Raw genomic sequence first — 19,218 nt, 5'->3', positions numbered from 1 at the left:
CATTTAAAAATTATACAACTCAATCATACTACCTTCTATTCGTTTTTATTGTCACATATCAACTTTCAGGGGAATATCTTTACTGACTTGAGTTTCTCTATCTGCCTCCTTTCCTCTCAATAATCTTCAACTTTTAAAAGATATTAATATTGAATATCCTTTTAAATGAGAGATAACATTGAATGGTAGATAGAGGCCTAACGTTGGAAACCTGTATTGCAATCCTGACTCTGAAAGACATTAGCTGTGTGATGACAAGCAATCTACTTGCCTTATCAGTGTCCTTGGGCTAGTCTCTAAGAGAATTTATTAGAAATATGTTGTCATTCATCATTGTTTGAGAAAGTTACTACCCTGAGAGTTGTGAACAATGATGATATCATATACCTGGACTGTCCTTGATATGTCCTCCATATGCCTTAATCTGCCCACCAAAAATTCTTCTAAGACTTTGAGCTCAGATTTTTAAAAATAACAACCTTCATCTCCATCCCCTTCAGGCAACATAAAATATGGGTATAATACACTTCACTATCTGTTGGGTTCTGATAGTTCTAAGATCCTTAAATATAAAATTCCATTTTTGACTACATCCTCTTGACTTTTAATTTTCATTCTACTGAATTTATGTTCAATATCACCAGTTTCTCTACTCCTTCCTTTGTGTTCCATCTGTATTCCTAATAATGGTGCTATGATGAAGAGAACAAATTTATTTTCACTTACTTCCTTAATCATTTATGATCCCATTCAATTCAACTATAATCACTTGTCCCTTTGAACTTCTGCTATTTCTACTTTGCTATTCTTCTGAGTATCTCTCAGGATCAGAATTCTTATTTCCATTTTTTTAGTTGATCTTTTTATTACATCCCTTTAATGGAAGTATGCTTAATGGTCTTACCCAGTCCTCTCTTATTTCTAAATTCTCTCCCTTGATTACTTTATTTGTTCCCTCTTCTAGTCCTGTCCCCTTCTAATAAATGTTCCACAAAGCTCCCAGATTAAACTTCTTCATTCAGATCTAATAGTGTTTTACCTTCATTCAAATATGTCATGACTTGTATCATACTGCTTGCTGAATAAAAACTCAGGCTGCCTAGGTTGATATTCTAGGCTTTCCACAATATGCCTTTGCGTTTTTGTTTCACCTTAATTTTCCCCTGTCTCATATTATCCTCGTAGTGATATGTTCCTCAAGCATAGTGGTAGTATGTTCTTCAAGCTTGTACTTCCAAAGATGTGTTACAGAACTGAATAGAGTATTCTATATTTAGTCTGAAGGGAGCAGAGTACTATGTAAGTACTATTTCACACAGCACATTACAATTCTATTCATTCATTAAACAATATTTAGTAATGCAATTTAAAAAAATTTCTCAAAAGACCAAAGTTTGAAGGGATTGCAAATATAGAGAGATAAATATTTGCAATGATGTCAATTCAAATTTTGTTAGCAGGGTACCAAACATTCTCAATCAAAAGATTATACTCCAAATATATCAATTTTTGAGGATTATGAATATAGCCCAAATCCAGTGCTTGACAAATTTAAACAATTACTGATAGATGCAAAAACCACTACAGGACCACCTAGGACTCTGAATGATGGATACAATATATTAAGGAAAGTATTTATAATACTTATTCAGTAGAACTGTCTGAATTATAAAAATGATGATCAGAGTGAAAAACTATAGTTAAGTGATACATGGTCATTGGGAAAGACTTACCAGGTTTCCAACAAAAAGCACATGCCTAAATCCTTCAGTCATTGGGTGATGTTCCATGGCCATAAACAGTGTATTTAAAACTATGCAAATAGTAATGGCAAGATCAACAAATGGATCCATCACAATTAAATGGATAAACTTTTTGAATTTCAACCAATGTGGTGAGCAATTCCAGATGAGAAAAGTATTAGCAAACTTATACCACCAAGGTGGACATTTCTGTCTGGATTCTTCAAGTTCTAGAGAGACAAAAATATAATAGATAAAATCAGATATTTTATTATTTTGCACTTTATTATTCAGCTCCTATGCTTTCAAAGACATTGAAACCAGGTTCTGATTTAGAATTTGCAGACCAAACAGTGCTATCCATTTAAAGTATAATGTTATGCACTCCCTAATTGAATATATATATATATATATATGTATATGTATATGTGTATATGCATATATGAGTCAATAAGGCAAACCAAAAAATAGAAACTAAAATATGAGGAAACTAAAATATCAGGAAAATACCAACTTTAATGGATATGAGAATTAAGAATTTTTAAAGTGTGAAATATCAACTAAAATACATAGCAGTTTTAATCAAGAAAACATTTCTTTATTTTTACATTCAATCCATAGATTGCACTAGAATCACATATGAATCACAGAGTATAATCATTAGAAAGAATCCTGGGAAGTTATTTGGTTCACATCTGAACATTCCCATCTTAATTTTTAAAGAGATATGATTCTATTTTGGTGTTCCCTCTTAATCTTCAAATACTACATTTTCAAGGATTCTTCCTTTTGTTATTTTCTTCCCCAATCTTTTATGTTACTGTTATATGTTATGTTACTGTTATGTCTTGACTTCTTTTTAACACAGAGAAAAATACCTGACAACTCTAAAGGTAAATATTATCACATACCTTCCATTGTGTTTGTTATTATGCTGGCTATGCTCAGTGCTCTTTGTCTGACAGTAGGATCGTCCAGCATATCCATAGAAATGTGGTAAGAGCTTGATCCTCTTTTATTTGGATCTGTTTTAGTTGTCCCTCCCTGCAAAGAAATCTGAAAAATTAATATCTCATGTCTAATTTCTTACTAACTTAAAAATAAATGATAGGTGCTACTAATCTGGTTTATTCTAATTTGCCTCTCACCATCCCCATCTTCCTGTCTCCAGTGGTTCTAAATAATTTTGTTTGGAAAGATTAAAAAAAAAGCTAAAAGGGGTGTATTTGTTTATGTTCATTGATTTGTTTTACAAAATTACGGGGATCAAGGGAGAGCGAAATCTTAGGGGGTCCCTGGTAATTTTTTAAGAATTTTCTGTAATTGAATAAACAGTATCAATGGGCTCCTTTCACAAAGGCTAATGTGACTTTTTGATCTGTCTCTTGTTGGACCTTGAATCGTAGTATCTTTCCTTACAGAGTGGAAAATAGGTTTCTAAAGATAAACAGTACATTATAATTATATGCATCATCCATTTAGAGAGTCAAGAAAACCCATGCAGACTGAGCAACCAACCCAAGGACCTGAGCAATCAGGGAAACTTAAGGCTGTGATTCTGCAAACTCAGCTACAGAGTTATAGAAAATAAAGGTATAAGAGACCTTTCTCTTTATATAACTCTTCAGCTAAACTTCCTAAAATTGTAGAATTTAGTAGCAAAAAGGTTTCAAATGAGCTCCCTATATTATACAGGTCTTCTTCTGTCCAAATTGTAATTCAAGCAGAAAGGTTAGGTTGTTTTCTCATGCACTTTCAAAGCTAAGCAGTCTACCATGCCAGACTTTTCTTACTCATTGTATTCTTCATAGGGGCGACAAGAAAAATATCTTCCTCTTGGTTCCCTATATTTTTACTTTTATAATAATTTTAAAGGAAGTTTTTTGGTAATATGAATATTTTTAAGAAAAATTTTTTTTTGTTTTTGCAAGGCAGTGGGGTTAAGTGACTTGCTCAAGGTCACACAGCTAGCTAATTATTAAAGGCTGGATTTGAACTCAGATCCTCTTGACTCCAGGGTCATTTCTTTATCCACTGGTACCACTTAGTTGCCCCAAGGAAAATAATTTATAATTCATTCATATAATTATATATAAAACTAATTTTAAATTTTAGAGGTTGTGCCCATCCTCATAAATAATCAAAAAATTAAAAAAATACAAGAAGTTAAAAAAGTCTGACAGACATTTAAAATTATGGGGAAAAGAGAGCTACTATAAACCATATCATGCAAACATACAGGGCATACTCTACCTATAATATGCTCATAAACTCATGATGTTGTTTTTAAGGTCAAATGAATCAATGCTTGGTTGATTCATTTTATTGATAGTGTTGATAAATTTTGAAGCAACCATAATGAAAATATAATATTTTGAGCATGGCACATTTACATTTTTTTAAATTGACAAAAATGCATAATAAGCCACTTGAACATGTGCATTTTGAAATTTGGTAACCCATGTGGTGATAAATAAAGTTATTATTTATGCTTCCTTGGTTCTGGTCTTGCTGGGAATGTAACACTATCTACTAACATGCAGTGTAAATGAAAGTAAGGAGTAACCAAAGTTTTGATTTCTAAGTCAATGTAATTGCTAAAATTTAATAATGTACTATGTAGCTTTCATTAATTATTTCACTCTTGGGCCTTCTCAATTAGAAAACCCTTGAGGAAAACACATATCTTATTTTTAAGGGGAATAATGTATTATATCATGCACTAGAATATTTTTAAGGAAGGAATTTTCTCCCTGGAGGGAGATTTGAATGCAAATATAAGTTTGTAAGTTAAAAGTTGTGGAAATCAAAAATAATAAAGTCATTGGGAAGCTGGGAAATGATTTAAAAATCCTTTTATTCATAGGTGAAATTTATTTGTCATTATCTTTTTTTTTGCAAGGCAATGAATGGGTTAAGTGACTTGCCCAAGGATACACAGTTAGGCAATTAATTATTAAGTGTTTCAGCCAGATTTAAACTCAGGTCCTCCTGACTTCAGGGCTGGTGCTCTATCCACTGCTCCACCTAGCTGCCCTAAGTCATTATCTTCATATGACATTAGCATTAGAAGTTCTTCAATAATTAATAATAATAATAGCTTACATTTTGATAGTGCTTTAAGGTTTATAAAGTGCTTCTCTAATGAAAAATCTGTGAGGCCATATAAATATGATCATCCCCACTTGACAAATGTAGAAAGAGATTTTGACAAGTTAGTGACTTGCCTATAGTCAGTGTCAGAGTCAATAATTTAACCAGATCTTCCACCTAAATTTAGTGATCCTTCTCCATGTTCTTAGAATATACTTTCATATTATCATGAAGTAGCATGATTCTAAATTTCAAATAACAAAAGAGGTTATATAACATAATAGTCAACCTTGAGGCAAAAAGACATGGATTTGAACCACCTCTGGCATATGCCAGCTGTGTGATTGTGGACAAGTCATGTAACTTTTCAGTGCCCCATGCAACTCTCTAAGATTATACCTAACAAACTGCCTATCTGCATCAGAAAAGGTAATTTCCACATAGGAAGTTCCTTGTGCTGATGAAATTGCAAATCCAACTATCTATCTTCCCTCCCTCATTATTAAATTGCTATTTAGACATTTGATAAATATTTTACTTTGTCTTTTATTTATATTGTTCTACTTTATAACTTATATAATTATGAACTATGTATAGAGTTTAGTGAAAGACTGAGGGCTAATGGCTTTTTAAGATACAGGGATTGTGAGATCCTGGGACTGTGCAGAGCGATGGTTCTCAAGAAGGTCCAACCAGCAGAGTAATCAGGTGAAGCAATCAATAGGAACTGGCCCGTCATGCCTAGAATATTCAAAACTTTCTTACACTGTCATCAGAAGTTGCCTTATCTATTATCACCTCTGGCAAAAGCTGTCCATTAGGCAGCATGAGGGCTGTAGGGCCATCAACCAGGGACACCACGCCGTTGCAGTCCACAGCACTGTGCATCTTGCCATTCACTGGAAACATCCGAGGAGACCTACTGGCTTGGCTGATGTTGCTACTCCGCCGTTCTCTGTGCCTCTGTGGCACAAACAGAGAGCCTCTTCTGCTTTCATTGTCTCCAAAAATACTGTGCTCATCATCAGCAAAATCAGTTTCAGATCCAATATCCTTTCCTCGACCCCTGAAGCTAAAAAGACTTGTTCTACTGCTGCGTCTCACAGAAAGCAAGGAGCCACGGATACTAAGGGGGGACTGAAAGAGAAGTAAAATATCACCAAATATTTCTGATGCTTAATACACACACACACACACACACACACACACAGACACACACACACACACACACACACACACACACACACACACACACAGACAAATCATTTTTATCGCTAAAATTGTTGAAATAAAGAGCATATCTGTGTTCACTGAATTAGGAAAAAAGAAAGATCTAAAACCAGAAATCATTTTACTGATCACTAGCCCTTGTAAATAAATGATGAGTAGAGTTCACCGAATCATAAATTTATATCTAGAAGAGAGTTCAGAGATCATTTAGTCTAGTTCTTACATTTTTCAGAGGATAAAACAGCTTAAATTACTTCTTCATGTCACTTAGAGGCTAAGTGGTAGATTCCAGATTCAATTTCAAGTTCTTTGCCTTCAAACCTCAGGACCATTTCAGTATTACATGGTCTCTGAGTTTAAAAAACAATTCTTGTAAACTCAGCTCCATGAGGTTTTTCTTAATCAGTCTAGTTCAAAGAAATCTATTCTTCTTCTAAACTAGTAACACATTGTTTATATCATGCCTTTTGTAATTATGCATTGCATTCATCTTACAGATCCTATTAGACTTTTGTCAAGCTAATGTGATTTTTCTCCTACTTAGTTATATGGTGTGGTCCTTGAAGGTGGAGAAAGGGAGAGGGAGAGAGATTGAGAATGATTCTTAAAGGTTCAACAAAGAACTCATCACCCCTATGAACTCTTTTCTTATGATTCCAGATGCAAGTATTCTGTTCCCCCAGAATACTTTGCTTACATTTTGTTCCCAGATTTTTTTCTGCATACATGATATGTCAACAATGGTAAAATATAAGATAGTTGAGAGTGGAGATTGATATGTTTGATCTAGTGTGTGCACACAACAGGCATGTAATAAAAATGTATTTATCAATAAATGAATGATTACATAAATAGTACCTGATTGGGAGAAGACATCCTCTTTTCTCGAGTCAGTCTATGTCCTTCAACACCAAGATGGAAGCTTTTCTTCCTGATACTTTCATCTGATTCAGATTTAGACAATTTTTCATTGTCTCTCTTTTCTTCCCCATTGGATTGCTTCTTCTGGTTCTTTTTTTTCCTTCGGTTACGCCTTTCTTTAGCACTCTTTGAGCTCAATTTGGATGTTTCAGAAGAACTTTCTGAAAGTCCCATAACTTTGCCTCCACCAATACTTGTATATTCATCTGTTGCTGCTATTATTGCCTGTGAGGTCAAGAGTAGATTAGATAAATAGAAGGAACACCAAAAATTTTAAAAAATTAATAATGATAATAACCAGTTTTTATATAGCTCTTTAAGCATTATGAAGCACTTAATACATGTAATTTCATTATGACAACAACCCTGAGACAGAGGTGTTATTATTATACTCGTATTTGTAGATGAAGATACTGACAGCAATTGTATTATTTACCCAAGGTCACATAGCTACTAAGTTTCTGAGGTAGGATTTGAATGCAGGTTTTCCTGACTCCTGGTTCAGTGCTCTGTCCACTATGCCATTTACCTGCCTTTGTATAGTGCTTTAAGATCTATAAATTACATGTAATATCTCATTTGATCCTGACTCCCTCCCCTAACACACTTGTGAGGTAGATATTACAGGTCCTATTTTTCATTTTAAAAATAAGAAAATTTAGGCTTCAGAGGGATGAGATTGTTTTCTCTCTGTCACCTAGCTCATGATTATCAGAAGCAGAATTAGAAACTAGATTTTATTTCATGCTTAGTGATCTTTATACTATATATATATATATATATATATATATATAGATAGATAGATAGATAGATAGATATATATATAGATAGATATATATATATATGCAAGTTCCATACAATGAAGATTTTATTCTCTCTCATGGAGTCATAGATGCAGAGGTAGATAAGATGATAGAAACCATACACTGCTATCTCTTCATTTTACAGATGAGACAGCTAAGACAAGAGAAGTTAAATAACTTGCTGTTAAGTGCCAGAGGCAGGCTTTGAATCTAGGTCCTTTCACTCCACAGTCATTGATCTTTTTTACTGAATTATATTTCCTCCCTCCAGTCTTCAAGTCCACATGGATTTTTTTTACTTCATTATGAAATAAAAGCTCTTCCCATGATTTAGTGGATGGTCTCTGAGAGTTTCAGAGGACCAAAAACTCATCATCCCATAGTCAATGAGATGATTATCCATGACTCCAAATTTAGCTAGGTTGGTTTAAACAACAGATATACATCTGTCACTAGATTCCTACCTCAATTTTCAAGGTGCTTAAGAAGAGATAGGACTCTATTAGGTGGAATCTAATGTTCTTTTGGTGCCAAACTGAAGTATCCTGTTTCTAAAAACTGCTAGTATTCTAATACAACTGAGCACTTAATAGTTTTTACCTGTATAATTGCATTGTATCACATTTTAGGCTATTAAGTTTTTTTCTAGTAAGTAACTACATATTCATTAAAACAAATTAAATTTGGACTATTTTCTTAATGTACATAATGAGGTACAGGAATCGAGAAAAAGAGAATCATGGAGAATATAAAGTCTGTAATTAACTGATAATAAAAATTTATCACTGCAGATCAGATATCTGTGGTTCTTAAGGAAATTTTAGAATTTTTAATTACCTACTGCTATGAGTGCTGAAAAATTCCCAATACATTTAAAGTGCTTGGGAATCTTAAGTCCCAGTGCCTAGTAGGCAGGAAATATCCTGACCAGTCAATCAATTGAGCAATAAACATTTATCCAGTAGTCAATTAATATTTTATTAAGTGCCCACTGCATCCCAGGTTTCTGTGTCATGTATTTGTCTTAAAAAGAGAGGTCAAGAGAGTGCCTGTTATTGAGAATTTTACAATCAATTTGCAAGCAAATATGTAGAAACAAACAAGATAAATGGGAAGTAATAGAGAAAAGATTCTAGAATTAAGGAGCATTGAGAAAGGCTTCCTTTTATCTGGAATTTGAAGGAAGCCAGAGAAGCCAGGAGGGGGAGGTGAAGAGGGAGAGCACTTGTTGAATGGGAGGACAATAAGTGAAAATGCCTGGGGTCAGGAAATAGAATTTCATTTTAGAGGAAAAACAAGGAAGCCAGTGTCACCCATAGTAAAGTCTTAGTGAAGGGGAAGTTGAGACTGAATAAAGAGACTAGTGGAGGGGGCAGGATATAAAGAACTTTGAATGTCAAGTAGATTTTAGATTTGACCCAAGAGGTGACAGGGAGCCACTGGATTTTATTGTACTGGACTGGGGAGACCTGGGATTTAGGCTGGACAGCAACATGAAGAATAAATTGAAGTGATTTCTACTCTAATCAGAACAGCTGAAAATTGGTGAAAGACAATTCTTTCTCTAAAGCATCCTGTTTCCTTCAAATTTTGCTTCAGACACAGTTAGTTACAGTTCAATTTGGAAGAAGGAAGTCATTAGATAAATCTAGTTTTTTTGGGGGGTGGTCAGGGGATTAGGAATTCTGGAGTAACTTTTAGACTGCTAATTTCTATGAAATTTTTTTAAGTGATATTGGTGATACCTCTGCTTCCTCTTGTTCTTTTTTAAGTCGATCTAACATCTGCTGAAATTCCAATTCTTTTTGGCGAGCTTCTTCAATGGTTGCCTGGTTCTGTTCTTCATAGGCCATAGCAACTACAGCCAAGATCAAGTTTATAAGATAAAATGAGCCCAAGAAAATCACCACGACAAAAAACATCATATAAGTCTTCCCAGCTGCACGTAAGGTCTGGAAGAAGAGAAAAAAATAGTTTTAGTTAGGTTCATTTCATAATTCATGCATTATGCATTATCATCATACATAGATGAGGCAAATAGAATATATATGTACCTATATATATGTATATATATATATATATATATATATGTATGTATAGAAAGGCAAACAGAAAAATGAGGCAAGTTCTGTCCTCAAGGAAATTATGCTCTAATAGGTATAAAACCTAATATAGCAAAATTATTTTTGACTATAAGGGGTAGGAAATCAGTGAAAACACAAGCAGTTTGCTATGTCATTTTATAATTTCATATTAGCTACTTTTCTACAAATAAAAATATTTCAATGAAAAACTATGAGTAATAAAATAAATTATATATAGAACAAATGATTTCTCATATGAATACCATGTTCAGTCATGATTTTAAATTTCTAGGTTTTCCTAATTAGAACAATGGTCAAAGTCAGGTTTCAAAGTCACAGCAACCTCTTCCATCCCCAAACTCCCCAGTGTGAATGAGGAATGTACTTGGTAATCATTTTATAGGTAGTTAGGTGACTCAGTGGATAGAGTAATGGATCTGAAGCCAGGAAGACTTATCTTTGTAAGTCTGAATCCTGTTCCAGACATTTACTAGCTTGGGTGACACTTGATAAGTCACTTAACCCTGTTTACTTCAGTTTTCCCATGAGTAAAATGGACTGGAGAAGGAAAGAAATGGCAAAGCACTCAAGTATCTTTGCCAAGAAAATTCCAAATTGGATAATGAAGAGTTAGACATGACTGAAAAATGATCAAACAGAAAATTGGAAGCATCTCAAAAATAGTATATGGCTATTTATAAAACTAAATGTTTGAAAAAATTAGATACAATAATAAGGGAGGGGGTTAAATAAACAACTTAAACCCAGTGATGAGCAGTTCAGTTTACCCTTTCTCTGCCATGGAAAATCCCCTTAAATTGCATTTTTTGGGGTTAATTAATGGGGTTAAGTGACTTACCCAAAGTCACATAGCTAGGTAATTATTAATTGTCTGAGGATGGCATTGAAAGGTCCTCCTGACTCCAGGACCAGTGCCATCTAGCTGCCCCTGCATTTATTGATGATTTTTTTTCTTTGCTTTCCCCCCAAAACCTCCTTCTGAAAGGGCTAGCTAGGTGGCACTACACTGGTCCTGGAGTCAGGAAGACCTGAGTTCAAATTTGACCTCAGACACTGAATCTTACTGGCTGGGTGACCTTGGGCAAGTCACCCTGACTGCTTCACATCCAGGGCCATCTCCTCAGTTGTCCTGAGTCATACCTGGCCGCTGGACTCAGTTGACACTGGGGGAGAAAGTGAGACTGATGACTTAGTGCAGCCCCTCCTCCCCAATCCAATTCACTTGCTTGTCATGGCATCACCTCCCTGATACCATGGTCTTCTTCAACAACCAAGGACAAACATCTTCATCTATTCTATAAATTTGTTTTAAACATTTGTGAATCTAATAATAAATGAGGTAGAGTTAACTTTAGTAGCCTATAGGTCAGAAAGAAAAAAATATTTTATATTAATTTTGAATTAACATTCAATTCCTAAATAATTACTTAATAGATATCATTAAACTGATATAGAAATATATTAAACATTAAAGACAACAACAATAACAGCATGAGAAATGGATAGAGATTGGACTTAAGAGTTGGGAAGACATGAGTTCAATTATACTGCCTAATACATATAAATATGTATATATATATATATATATATATATATATGTATATATATATATATATATATATATATATATATATATATATATATTGCCTATGTGACCCTAACCCAGTCACTTAACCCAACTTGGTTACTTAATCTCTCAATAACACAGGTCATCTATAGACTGGAAGTTTGAAAAAGTTACCAATGTTTATAGATAGAGGAAATGCCTCATTAGGAGTTCCCTGCATAGGCTACAATAAAAAACAAAATAAAATATATTACTCTGATTCATACATTACTTCCCGTGCCCTAGAGAACTTAATTTGTTAGAAATATTCAATAATGAAGAAGACAATACTAGTGACTAATGAAATGGAATGCACTGATGTTATTTAGGTCTCTATAGCTAATGTGTTAGAAATATATAGTGAACAAAAAATGTCAGAATTCATTTGTCTGCCATTCTTACTAATTTTTTTCAAATATGCCTTAACTGACATTATTTTATATGTATATATGTATGTATATATAAAACTATATATATATATGTATATATAAATATGCCTCCTCTCAATATGTATATATTGTCCCAACTATATTGTCCCATCAAGCAATCTATTTTTTTCTGGATTGAGTTAGGTAAATTTTAGAAGTTGTAAGAACTATTTCTGGTCATTCAAGTAAAATAAAAAATAGTAATTTACTAATTGATAATGTGGCAATAATATACAAAATGCTACTCAATGTATATTTTGCACTGTGATAAATTTAACTGGTGTCATTCACTAGTATAGTGAAGCTATACTGAGTCTTAGAATCCCAGACACTCTCACCTCTGTTTTGTCTTGATCCTTATAGAATGAATTGAATGCCCAAATATTTTAGATCTAGACTTTCCATATAAAGGGAGGGTATCATTCACTCAACATTTAGTTACTTATTTGTATTATATTAAGGAAGAAATTCCGTAAAACCAATATCATAACAATAACAGCAGTAATAATACAATTTAATTTTTCTTTCACTGTACATTATAGTAGATCTTCACTTTTATGTAAGTTATATCATCAAAGTAAAACTGGAATTAGAACTGATGGTGAAACTCACAACTATAATTAGTGCAAAACTAAATAAAATTTATTTTTTATTATTATTGATCTTAGTTCTGACCCAACTATCTTGGCTAAGGAATGGGAGTGAGTAATTTTTGTTTTTTTTTACCATTTTTATCAACCTTCATTTTAAAAGTACTCTGGGGGAAAATTCATTTATTAATATTGATGTTGCTACTAATGATAGTTAGCATTTAGAACCACTTTAAGGTTTACAAACATTTATTTCAAAGGTCAGTGTTATTATTATGCCCATTTTACAGAAGAAGCTGTCACAGTAAAAAATAAATGTCTGATGCAGGATATGAACTCTATCCACTATAGCTGCCTAAATGATACAGCAGATAGTCAATTTCTCAAATTTCATTTCTAAAATATAAATACAGTGAATTTCCAACTATGTTACACTAAGGTAAGAGGAAATTAATAATTTAAAAGACTTGAAAATCACAGAGGCTTATAAAGGAGTGAGAAGCAGATTCCTTTTTCTGTTTTTTTGTTTGTTTATTTAGTTGTTTTTATTTTGTGAGGCAATGGGGTTAAGTGGCTTGCCCAAGACCACACACATAGAAAATTATTAAGTGTCTGAGGCTGAATTTGAACTCATTTACTCTTGAATCCAGGGCTGCACCTCAGATTCCTTTTTTAAGAATTAGGAAAAAAAACATTTTATTAGTATTGGAAGAAAATTTTTCTTCTAATTTCAATATTAAGAGCATAAATTCTGCCACAAAATTTCATAAATTATCTTTCTTAAAAATTCAATCTAAGGAATCCCCCCACCCATGCCTTTCACAAAATACAGTGACTGCTTAATTAGACTCTTACCTGTTGGTAAAGATTTTCCCAGAAGTCTTGAGTCATTAATCGAAATAAGGCCAAGAAAGCCCAACTGAAAGTATCAAAACTTGTGTAGCCATAATCTGGATTGGTACAGGCTTTCACACACATATATCCCTCTGGACATTGGCTACATGTAAAAAAGATTTATTAAATTTTAGATTGTCTTCAGAATACGTTCAGGGCCCAGGCAACAAATACCTCAGAAATAGAATTCAAATGCAAGATCTCTACCCAAAACTGGAAATCTGCTTATAGCTATTGCAATTAAATAAATATGCCTCCTCTCAAAGCAGAGCCCTAATAGCAAAAGGCTGACTGTATTGGATATAAGGGTGATCTAAGCCTCATTGAGATGTTCAAGTTAGCAGTTTCCCTCATGAAGGTTTGTGTCAAATCTTTAGCTTTCTTGAAGATTTTGCCAATAGTCCTCAGCATAATCTAGACTGTCTTTCTTAGACAAAGCTAGAAAGGATTCAAATATAGGTCTGATACCAGACTCAATGAATTTAAGCACACTAAATGTTTTTAAGCTGTCCTTGACTACCAAGTGTTCATATACTGAGGCATCCAGTAGCAAGGCAATTCAACAACTTGTTTATGCAGTTTCTATGTGTAGAGCAAAGTATAACATATAAAAGAAGATGGGAAAAAGCATAATTATGGTCTCTATTTGTAAAAATGTCATTGAAAAATATATTTTCCATTTGTTTAGAGTAAACAGAGCTTTGTGGCAGACAGGTTCACAAGAAGCAATCTTTAAATCAGGGTGAGGGAATAAGAAGAATAATTATAATTATCTTTGACACCATTCAATTTCTTTCCAGGAGAGTCTGAAGCTACAACACTACCTTTCAGAATATTCTCTGACAGTAGCATTCTGCTATTCTTTCTCAGCATTCCAAGTAAAGGACAGAAAAATATTACAATAAATTAAGGAAGATAATATAAATCTTCTTTCAAGCATTGCTTATCTGTATAATTTTCAAGTGTGCAATTTTATTATTATTTTTATTCCTTAGAACCTGGGAAATGAAATAAATGAAAACCAGGTTAACAGTTTGGGTCCCCAGATTGATTTGCATCATATCCACTTGTAATTTGTAGAGCAAAAATTAAATGTCACTTACCCTGCATCAGTGCCATTACCACAAAGAAGAGCATCCTTTTGTCCATCCATATGATAGAAATAGCCTGTTTAGGGAAAAAATATAAAGTAGTACCTTAGATGGATAGATACCTGGAGAGTTGTTATAACATGAAAATAATGAGATGGAGCCAGATACAAGAAAGACATGACATTGGCAAAATTTATTTTCTAATAAATCTCCTCTTTAGTTTAATCCAAAAGGAATGAAACTGTAAATGTGTAAAGCTAAGCATCTGCCTAGGTAGTTGGGAGTTAAGGTACAAATTCATATTAGAAATTTCCATCAGGTTATACCAATTTTGCATAATTATAATTTTAAGTAGCGTGAATTTGTTTCAATTCAGGATTAACTGGACCATAAATATTCTAGGATGAGAAAAAATAATTATTGATAACCAGTAGCAAATCTATCACTGAAATAAAGCTCCTTGATTAAATGCAAAAATGAAAAAAAGTCAGAGAAATTAGCAATAAGCTTGGTCATTCATTTCATAATAATCCCTAAACAATATAGTTATTAAGAATATCATTTATCGTTGTTCCCATGAGAGTTTTAATGAAATAGTTTTAAAAAATTAACTGCAGTATTTCTTTTCAATGAAAAAAAAGAAGAGTTGGATGCAGTAAAGTTATCTATTAGGAGACAAAATATTCAATTCCTTTGAAAATGCATCAAATCTTTCTGACCTTAAGAGTATTTAAAGCCTGAAAAAAATGAGGATTTAATGCATTTCTTTCATTCTCATAGTAAGAAGACCATGACTTGGATATTCATATAATAGTAAATTTGCTTTAAATTAAAATTGGACAAATTTAAATTACCAGAGAAGGATCATTTCTAATTGTACTATTTTGAACAAATCACTTAAAATTCTTTCTCCTATGAAACCTATTTTCTAGTTAAGATTTGATTACAAGATCACAATAAAAAATTATCCATTTATACTCTATTATTCAAAACACCAAAAAAAACCAACATGGAGAATATTAATGGATGGAAAATTAAGAGGGAAATGTAGACATGTAGAGAAAATTTTTTCAGAGGGAATAACAGTATCAGAAATATGAAGGGGGAAAAATAAGTCTTGCACAGTAATTTTCTTATATAGATGAATAATCAAATGCCAATTTAAAATGTGATAAAAATATCAAGGGACATTATTTAGTATATTATTAAACAATAAGTTTATACTAAGTAATTTTTCTTAAGACTAAAAAAAAAGTTTATTTTAAACAACTACACTACAACCAGGAACATATATAGTACATATATATTCATTTTCACAATTATTTTGCTTTCTACTTTGTTTAACATTTATTTGTGTTCCCCTCCATTTCTAGGGAATCACAGTTCTTATGGAAATATAACAAGTTTATTATCAGGCTTCAAGCTGTTTGAGTATTCTTACCAGTTAGTTAAGGTAAAGGATTTTATGGATTTATCATGTTATGAGTGAGCATTCAAGTAAGAGTATAATCTTTCTGGTCACTCCTAGTTCTGAATAATTGCTCCTATGATTCATGAACAATCCTGCTTAGTAAATTAATTCTTTTTTTTTAGGTTTTTACAAGGCAAATGGGGTTAAGAGGCTTGCCCATGGCCACACAGCTAGGTAATTATTAAGTGTCTGAGTTTGGATTTGAACTCAGGTACTCCTGACTCCAGGGCTGTTGCTCTATTCACTGTGTAACCTAGCTGCCCCGCCCCCCCAGTAAATTAATTCTTGATCTTCAGTAAATCATTTTAACCTATCTGGGGTCTTAATTCTTCATCTGTAATTCTCAGTACCTTCCAAATATAAATATATACTTAAATGAACTAGGATCTTATGATATTGGTGCCTAGAATACAGAGCAGCAAGGTGGGTAGTGCAGTGGATAGGGTATTGGACCTAGATTGAGAAAGATTTATCTTCTGGATTTCAAATCTGGCCTTAGGTACTTGCTAGCTGTATGATCCTGTGCATGTTACTTAACCCTATTTGCCTCAGTTTCAATATGTTTAAAATGGCATTTACTAGCTGTATAATCCTGGATAATTTACTTAATCCTGTTTACCTCACAGAGAGTCAGATATAACCGAAATGACAGAATAACTAGAACACAGGATCAAACCCACATTCTGCAGATTTTTTCCTCTTTCAAAGTTAACCAGTCCATACTGGAAACATAGCTGTGATTGACTTAGCACCAATGTTAAAATCTGATGGTTTTTTGGTTTTCTCAAATATTTTTATTGAATGCTAATTTATAAATTTAGTTATATTATTGATGATGTTTTACCTTCTTGCTTACTTTTTTGTTTTTGTTTAATATCACTGTCAAACTACTAATGAGAAGTAAAACATGATTGCTATTAAAAACAAATTGATCACTAGTAGTAGGTGAATACATTTTGGGATGCTGCATTTCTTAGACAAAACAGAAAATAAGAAAAAAAGGTGTAATCTGATGAGTTTTTCTTCTTTTTTGTTAATTAATTTTTCCAATAATATGTAAAGATAATTTTTAAAATTCATTTTTTAAAGTTTTTCCTTCTCTCCCATCCTAAGATAGTAAGGAATTTAAGTCATTCAAGCACAATCAAGTAACACATATTTCTATATTAGTCATGATGTGCAAGAAGACTGAAGGGTTTTTTAAATGGAGTAATTAATACCTTGAGGGGTGATATGTTGAATACTATTCAAAGATGAGCTGCAGTTCCAACAGCACATGATCTTTATAGATTAAGAATTCAAAATATTTTTTTTGGAGTAGAGAACTTAACTAAATAAAATATCTTTACTTGACAGGTTTTCAAATCAAAAAGTATTTGAATATTAAGACAGAATCAGTCAATTATCCATTTTACTAATTTTAAATGAAAGCTTGAAGGACAAATGACAGACCATTTAATTTCAACCCCCTCATTTTACACATGAGGAAATGAGATCTACTGAGATTAAGTGACTTGCTGAGAGTCATATATGGATTAAAAATTCTTATCCTGTATTCCTTTGCTTTGATTTCCATTATACTGCCCACATCTCAAGGTGGAGTTTGTTTTTCTTTTTATTATTCTCTGACCTATCTTACCATTCTTCTTAAATTTCCTTCCATATCTCCACTTCCGTATATTTGTTATATTTAGTATATATACATTATTCTCTAATTGTCTAAACATGTTTATATTTTTAATCTTTTTGTTTCAAAATGAAAATAAAAGCTTCATATAAGCTTTCCCCCATAACCTTCCTCCATGTTTGAATATTGGTTATGTGTGAGATGGTGAAATCTCTTCCTTTCTTCTCATTTCCTTGTCAGGATAGTCCCTTGTCACTTTCTACTTTCTAAAAAAATCAAAATTACAAATAAAAGATAAAACAAATCTGCCTCCTACCTTCTAATTAACTTATTTAAATTTCTCTAGAAATAACAGGATTTTGAGAAGACCTTTGTTTCTTCTCTCCTATTAACATAGAAATTATTCATTCCCAAATAATTCCTTCCAAATGACCAAATGTGTATATCTTTGTTTCTCTTGAATCCTAAATTTTCATTCAAAAGTCTTTCTCTAGACTGGCCTTTTCAGTTGGGATGTTAGATGTTTTCTATTTCATGAAATATACATTTATCCTCTATAGCATTATATTTAGTTTCATCTGAGGTATTATTTTTAATTGTAAGACTCTTCTGTTTTGGGGGAATAACAAAGTTCCAAAGTCCAGTTCTTTTTTATTGGCAGCTGCCAAATCCTGTGGGGTCTTTACCGTAACTTGCTTGGGGTTCTGTGGGCTTTCCTTTGGACAACATTTTGAGATTATCCTCTGTGTATACACATTCCATTCTTTTTTTTTAGGTTTTTGCAAGGCAAACGGGGTTAAGTGGCTTGCCCAAGGCCACACAGCTAGGTAATTATTCAGTGTCTGAGACTGGATTTGAACCCAGGTACTCCTGACTCCAGGGCCAGTGCTTTACCCACTACGCCACCTAGCCGCCCCACATTCCATTCTTAGAAAACAAAATTACCAATCTGATTATCAAATGAAATTACAAGACCAGAGCCTTTAAGATTGAAAGACTCTTGGAGAATGTGGTACTTGCTTAAGATAAAATCTCCAATGTGATTGGGGGGGGGGGGGAGAAGGATATTGGAGGAAAGGGGAAAAAAATAATAGTGCATATTATGTGCCAGCCACTGTGTTAATAGATTTTTCAAAACAAATGTTATCTCATTTGATACCCAAAATAATCTTCAGATATTATTCTGTTCATTTTACAACTGAGGAAAATGAAACAAGTATCTGAGGTCATATTTGAATTTTGAGTAGAGGACCAAGAATCAGAAAAATCTGAATTAGCCACTAGCTAACTATCAAATATTATGGCATGATGAAAAGAAGAAGAAGGAGGAGGAATGAGGAGGGAGGAGGAAGGAGGAGGAAGGAGGAAGAAGGAGGAGGATAAAGGAGAGGAGGAAGGAGGAGAGGAAGGAGAAGGAAGAAGAAGGAGGAAGAAGGAGGAAGAAGAAGAAGGAGGAGGAGGAGAAGGAGAAGAAGGAGGGAGAAAGGGAACAAGAGGAGATGTCCCAAAGGTAGGATTTGATATCAAGTCCTTTGATTTCAGAGCCAATGTTCTTTCTAGTGCATCATATTGCCTTGCTGATTTTCATAATCAAATCTACTAAAGAAGTATATTATA

The 19,218-nt window shown here is 33.1% G+C and overlaps 1 protein-coding gene across 3 annotated transcripts in view; it reads right to left on the bottom strand.

The window, feature by feature from the left end:
- Window positions 1-19,218, bottom strand: part of LOC141507805 (sodium channel protein type 9 subunit alpha-like) — a 194,211-nt gene that overhangs the window by 80,891 nt on the left and 94,102 nt on the right. For 2 of the 3 annotated variants that reach the window (XM_074215796.1, XM_074215795.1), the window contains 7 exons: window positions 14,516-14,579; window positions 13,374-13,515; window positions 9,535-9,741; window positions 6,924-7,211; window positions 5,601-5,972; window positions 2,654-2,786; window positions 1,734-1,972 (listed from right to left, as the gene is read on the bottom strand). In XM_074215796.1, coding sequence (XP_074071897.1) covers window positions 1,734-1,972; window positions 2,654-2,786; window positions 5,601-5,972; window positions 6,924-7,211; window positions 9,535-9,741; window positions 13,374-13,515; window positions 14,516-14,579 — 1,445 coding nt within the window. The remainder of the gene's footprint in view (window positions 1-1,733; window positions 1,973-2,653; window positions 2,787-5,600; window positions 5,973-6,923; window positions 7,212-9,534; window positions 9,742-13,373; window positions 13,516-14,515; window positions 14,580-19,218) is intronic. The other variant, XM_074215797.1, reaches the window with a different exon arrangement.

This window comes from Macrotis lagotis, chromosome 1 (assembly GCF_037893015.1).
Source record: "Macrotis lagotis isolate mMagLag1 chromosome 1, bilby.v1.9.chrom.fasta, whole genome shotgun sequence".
NCBI lineage: Eukaryota > Metazoa > Chordata > Mammalia > Peramelemorphia > Peramelidae > Macrotis > Macrotis lagotis.
This window is presented reverse-complemented; position numbering and strand designations above follow the sequence as displayed.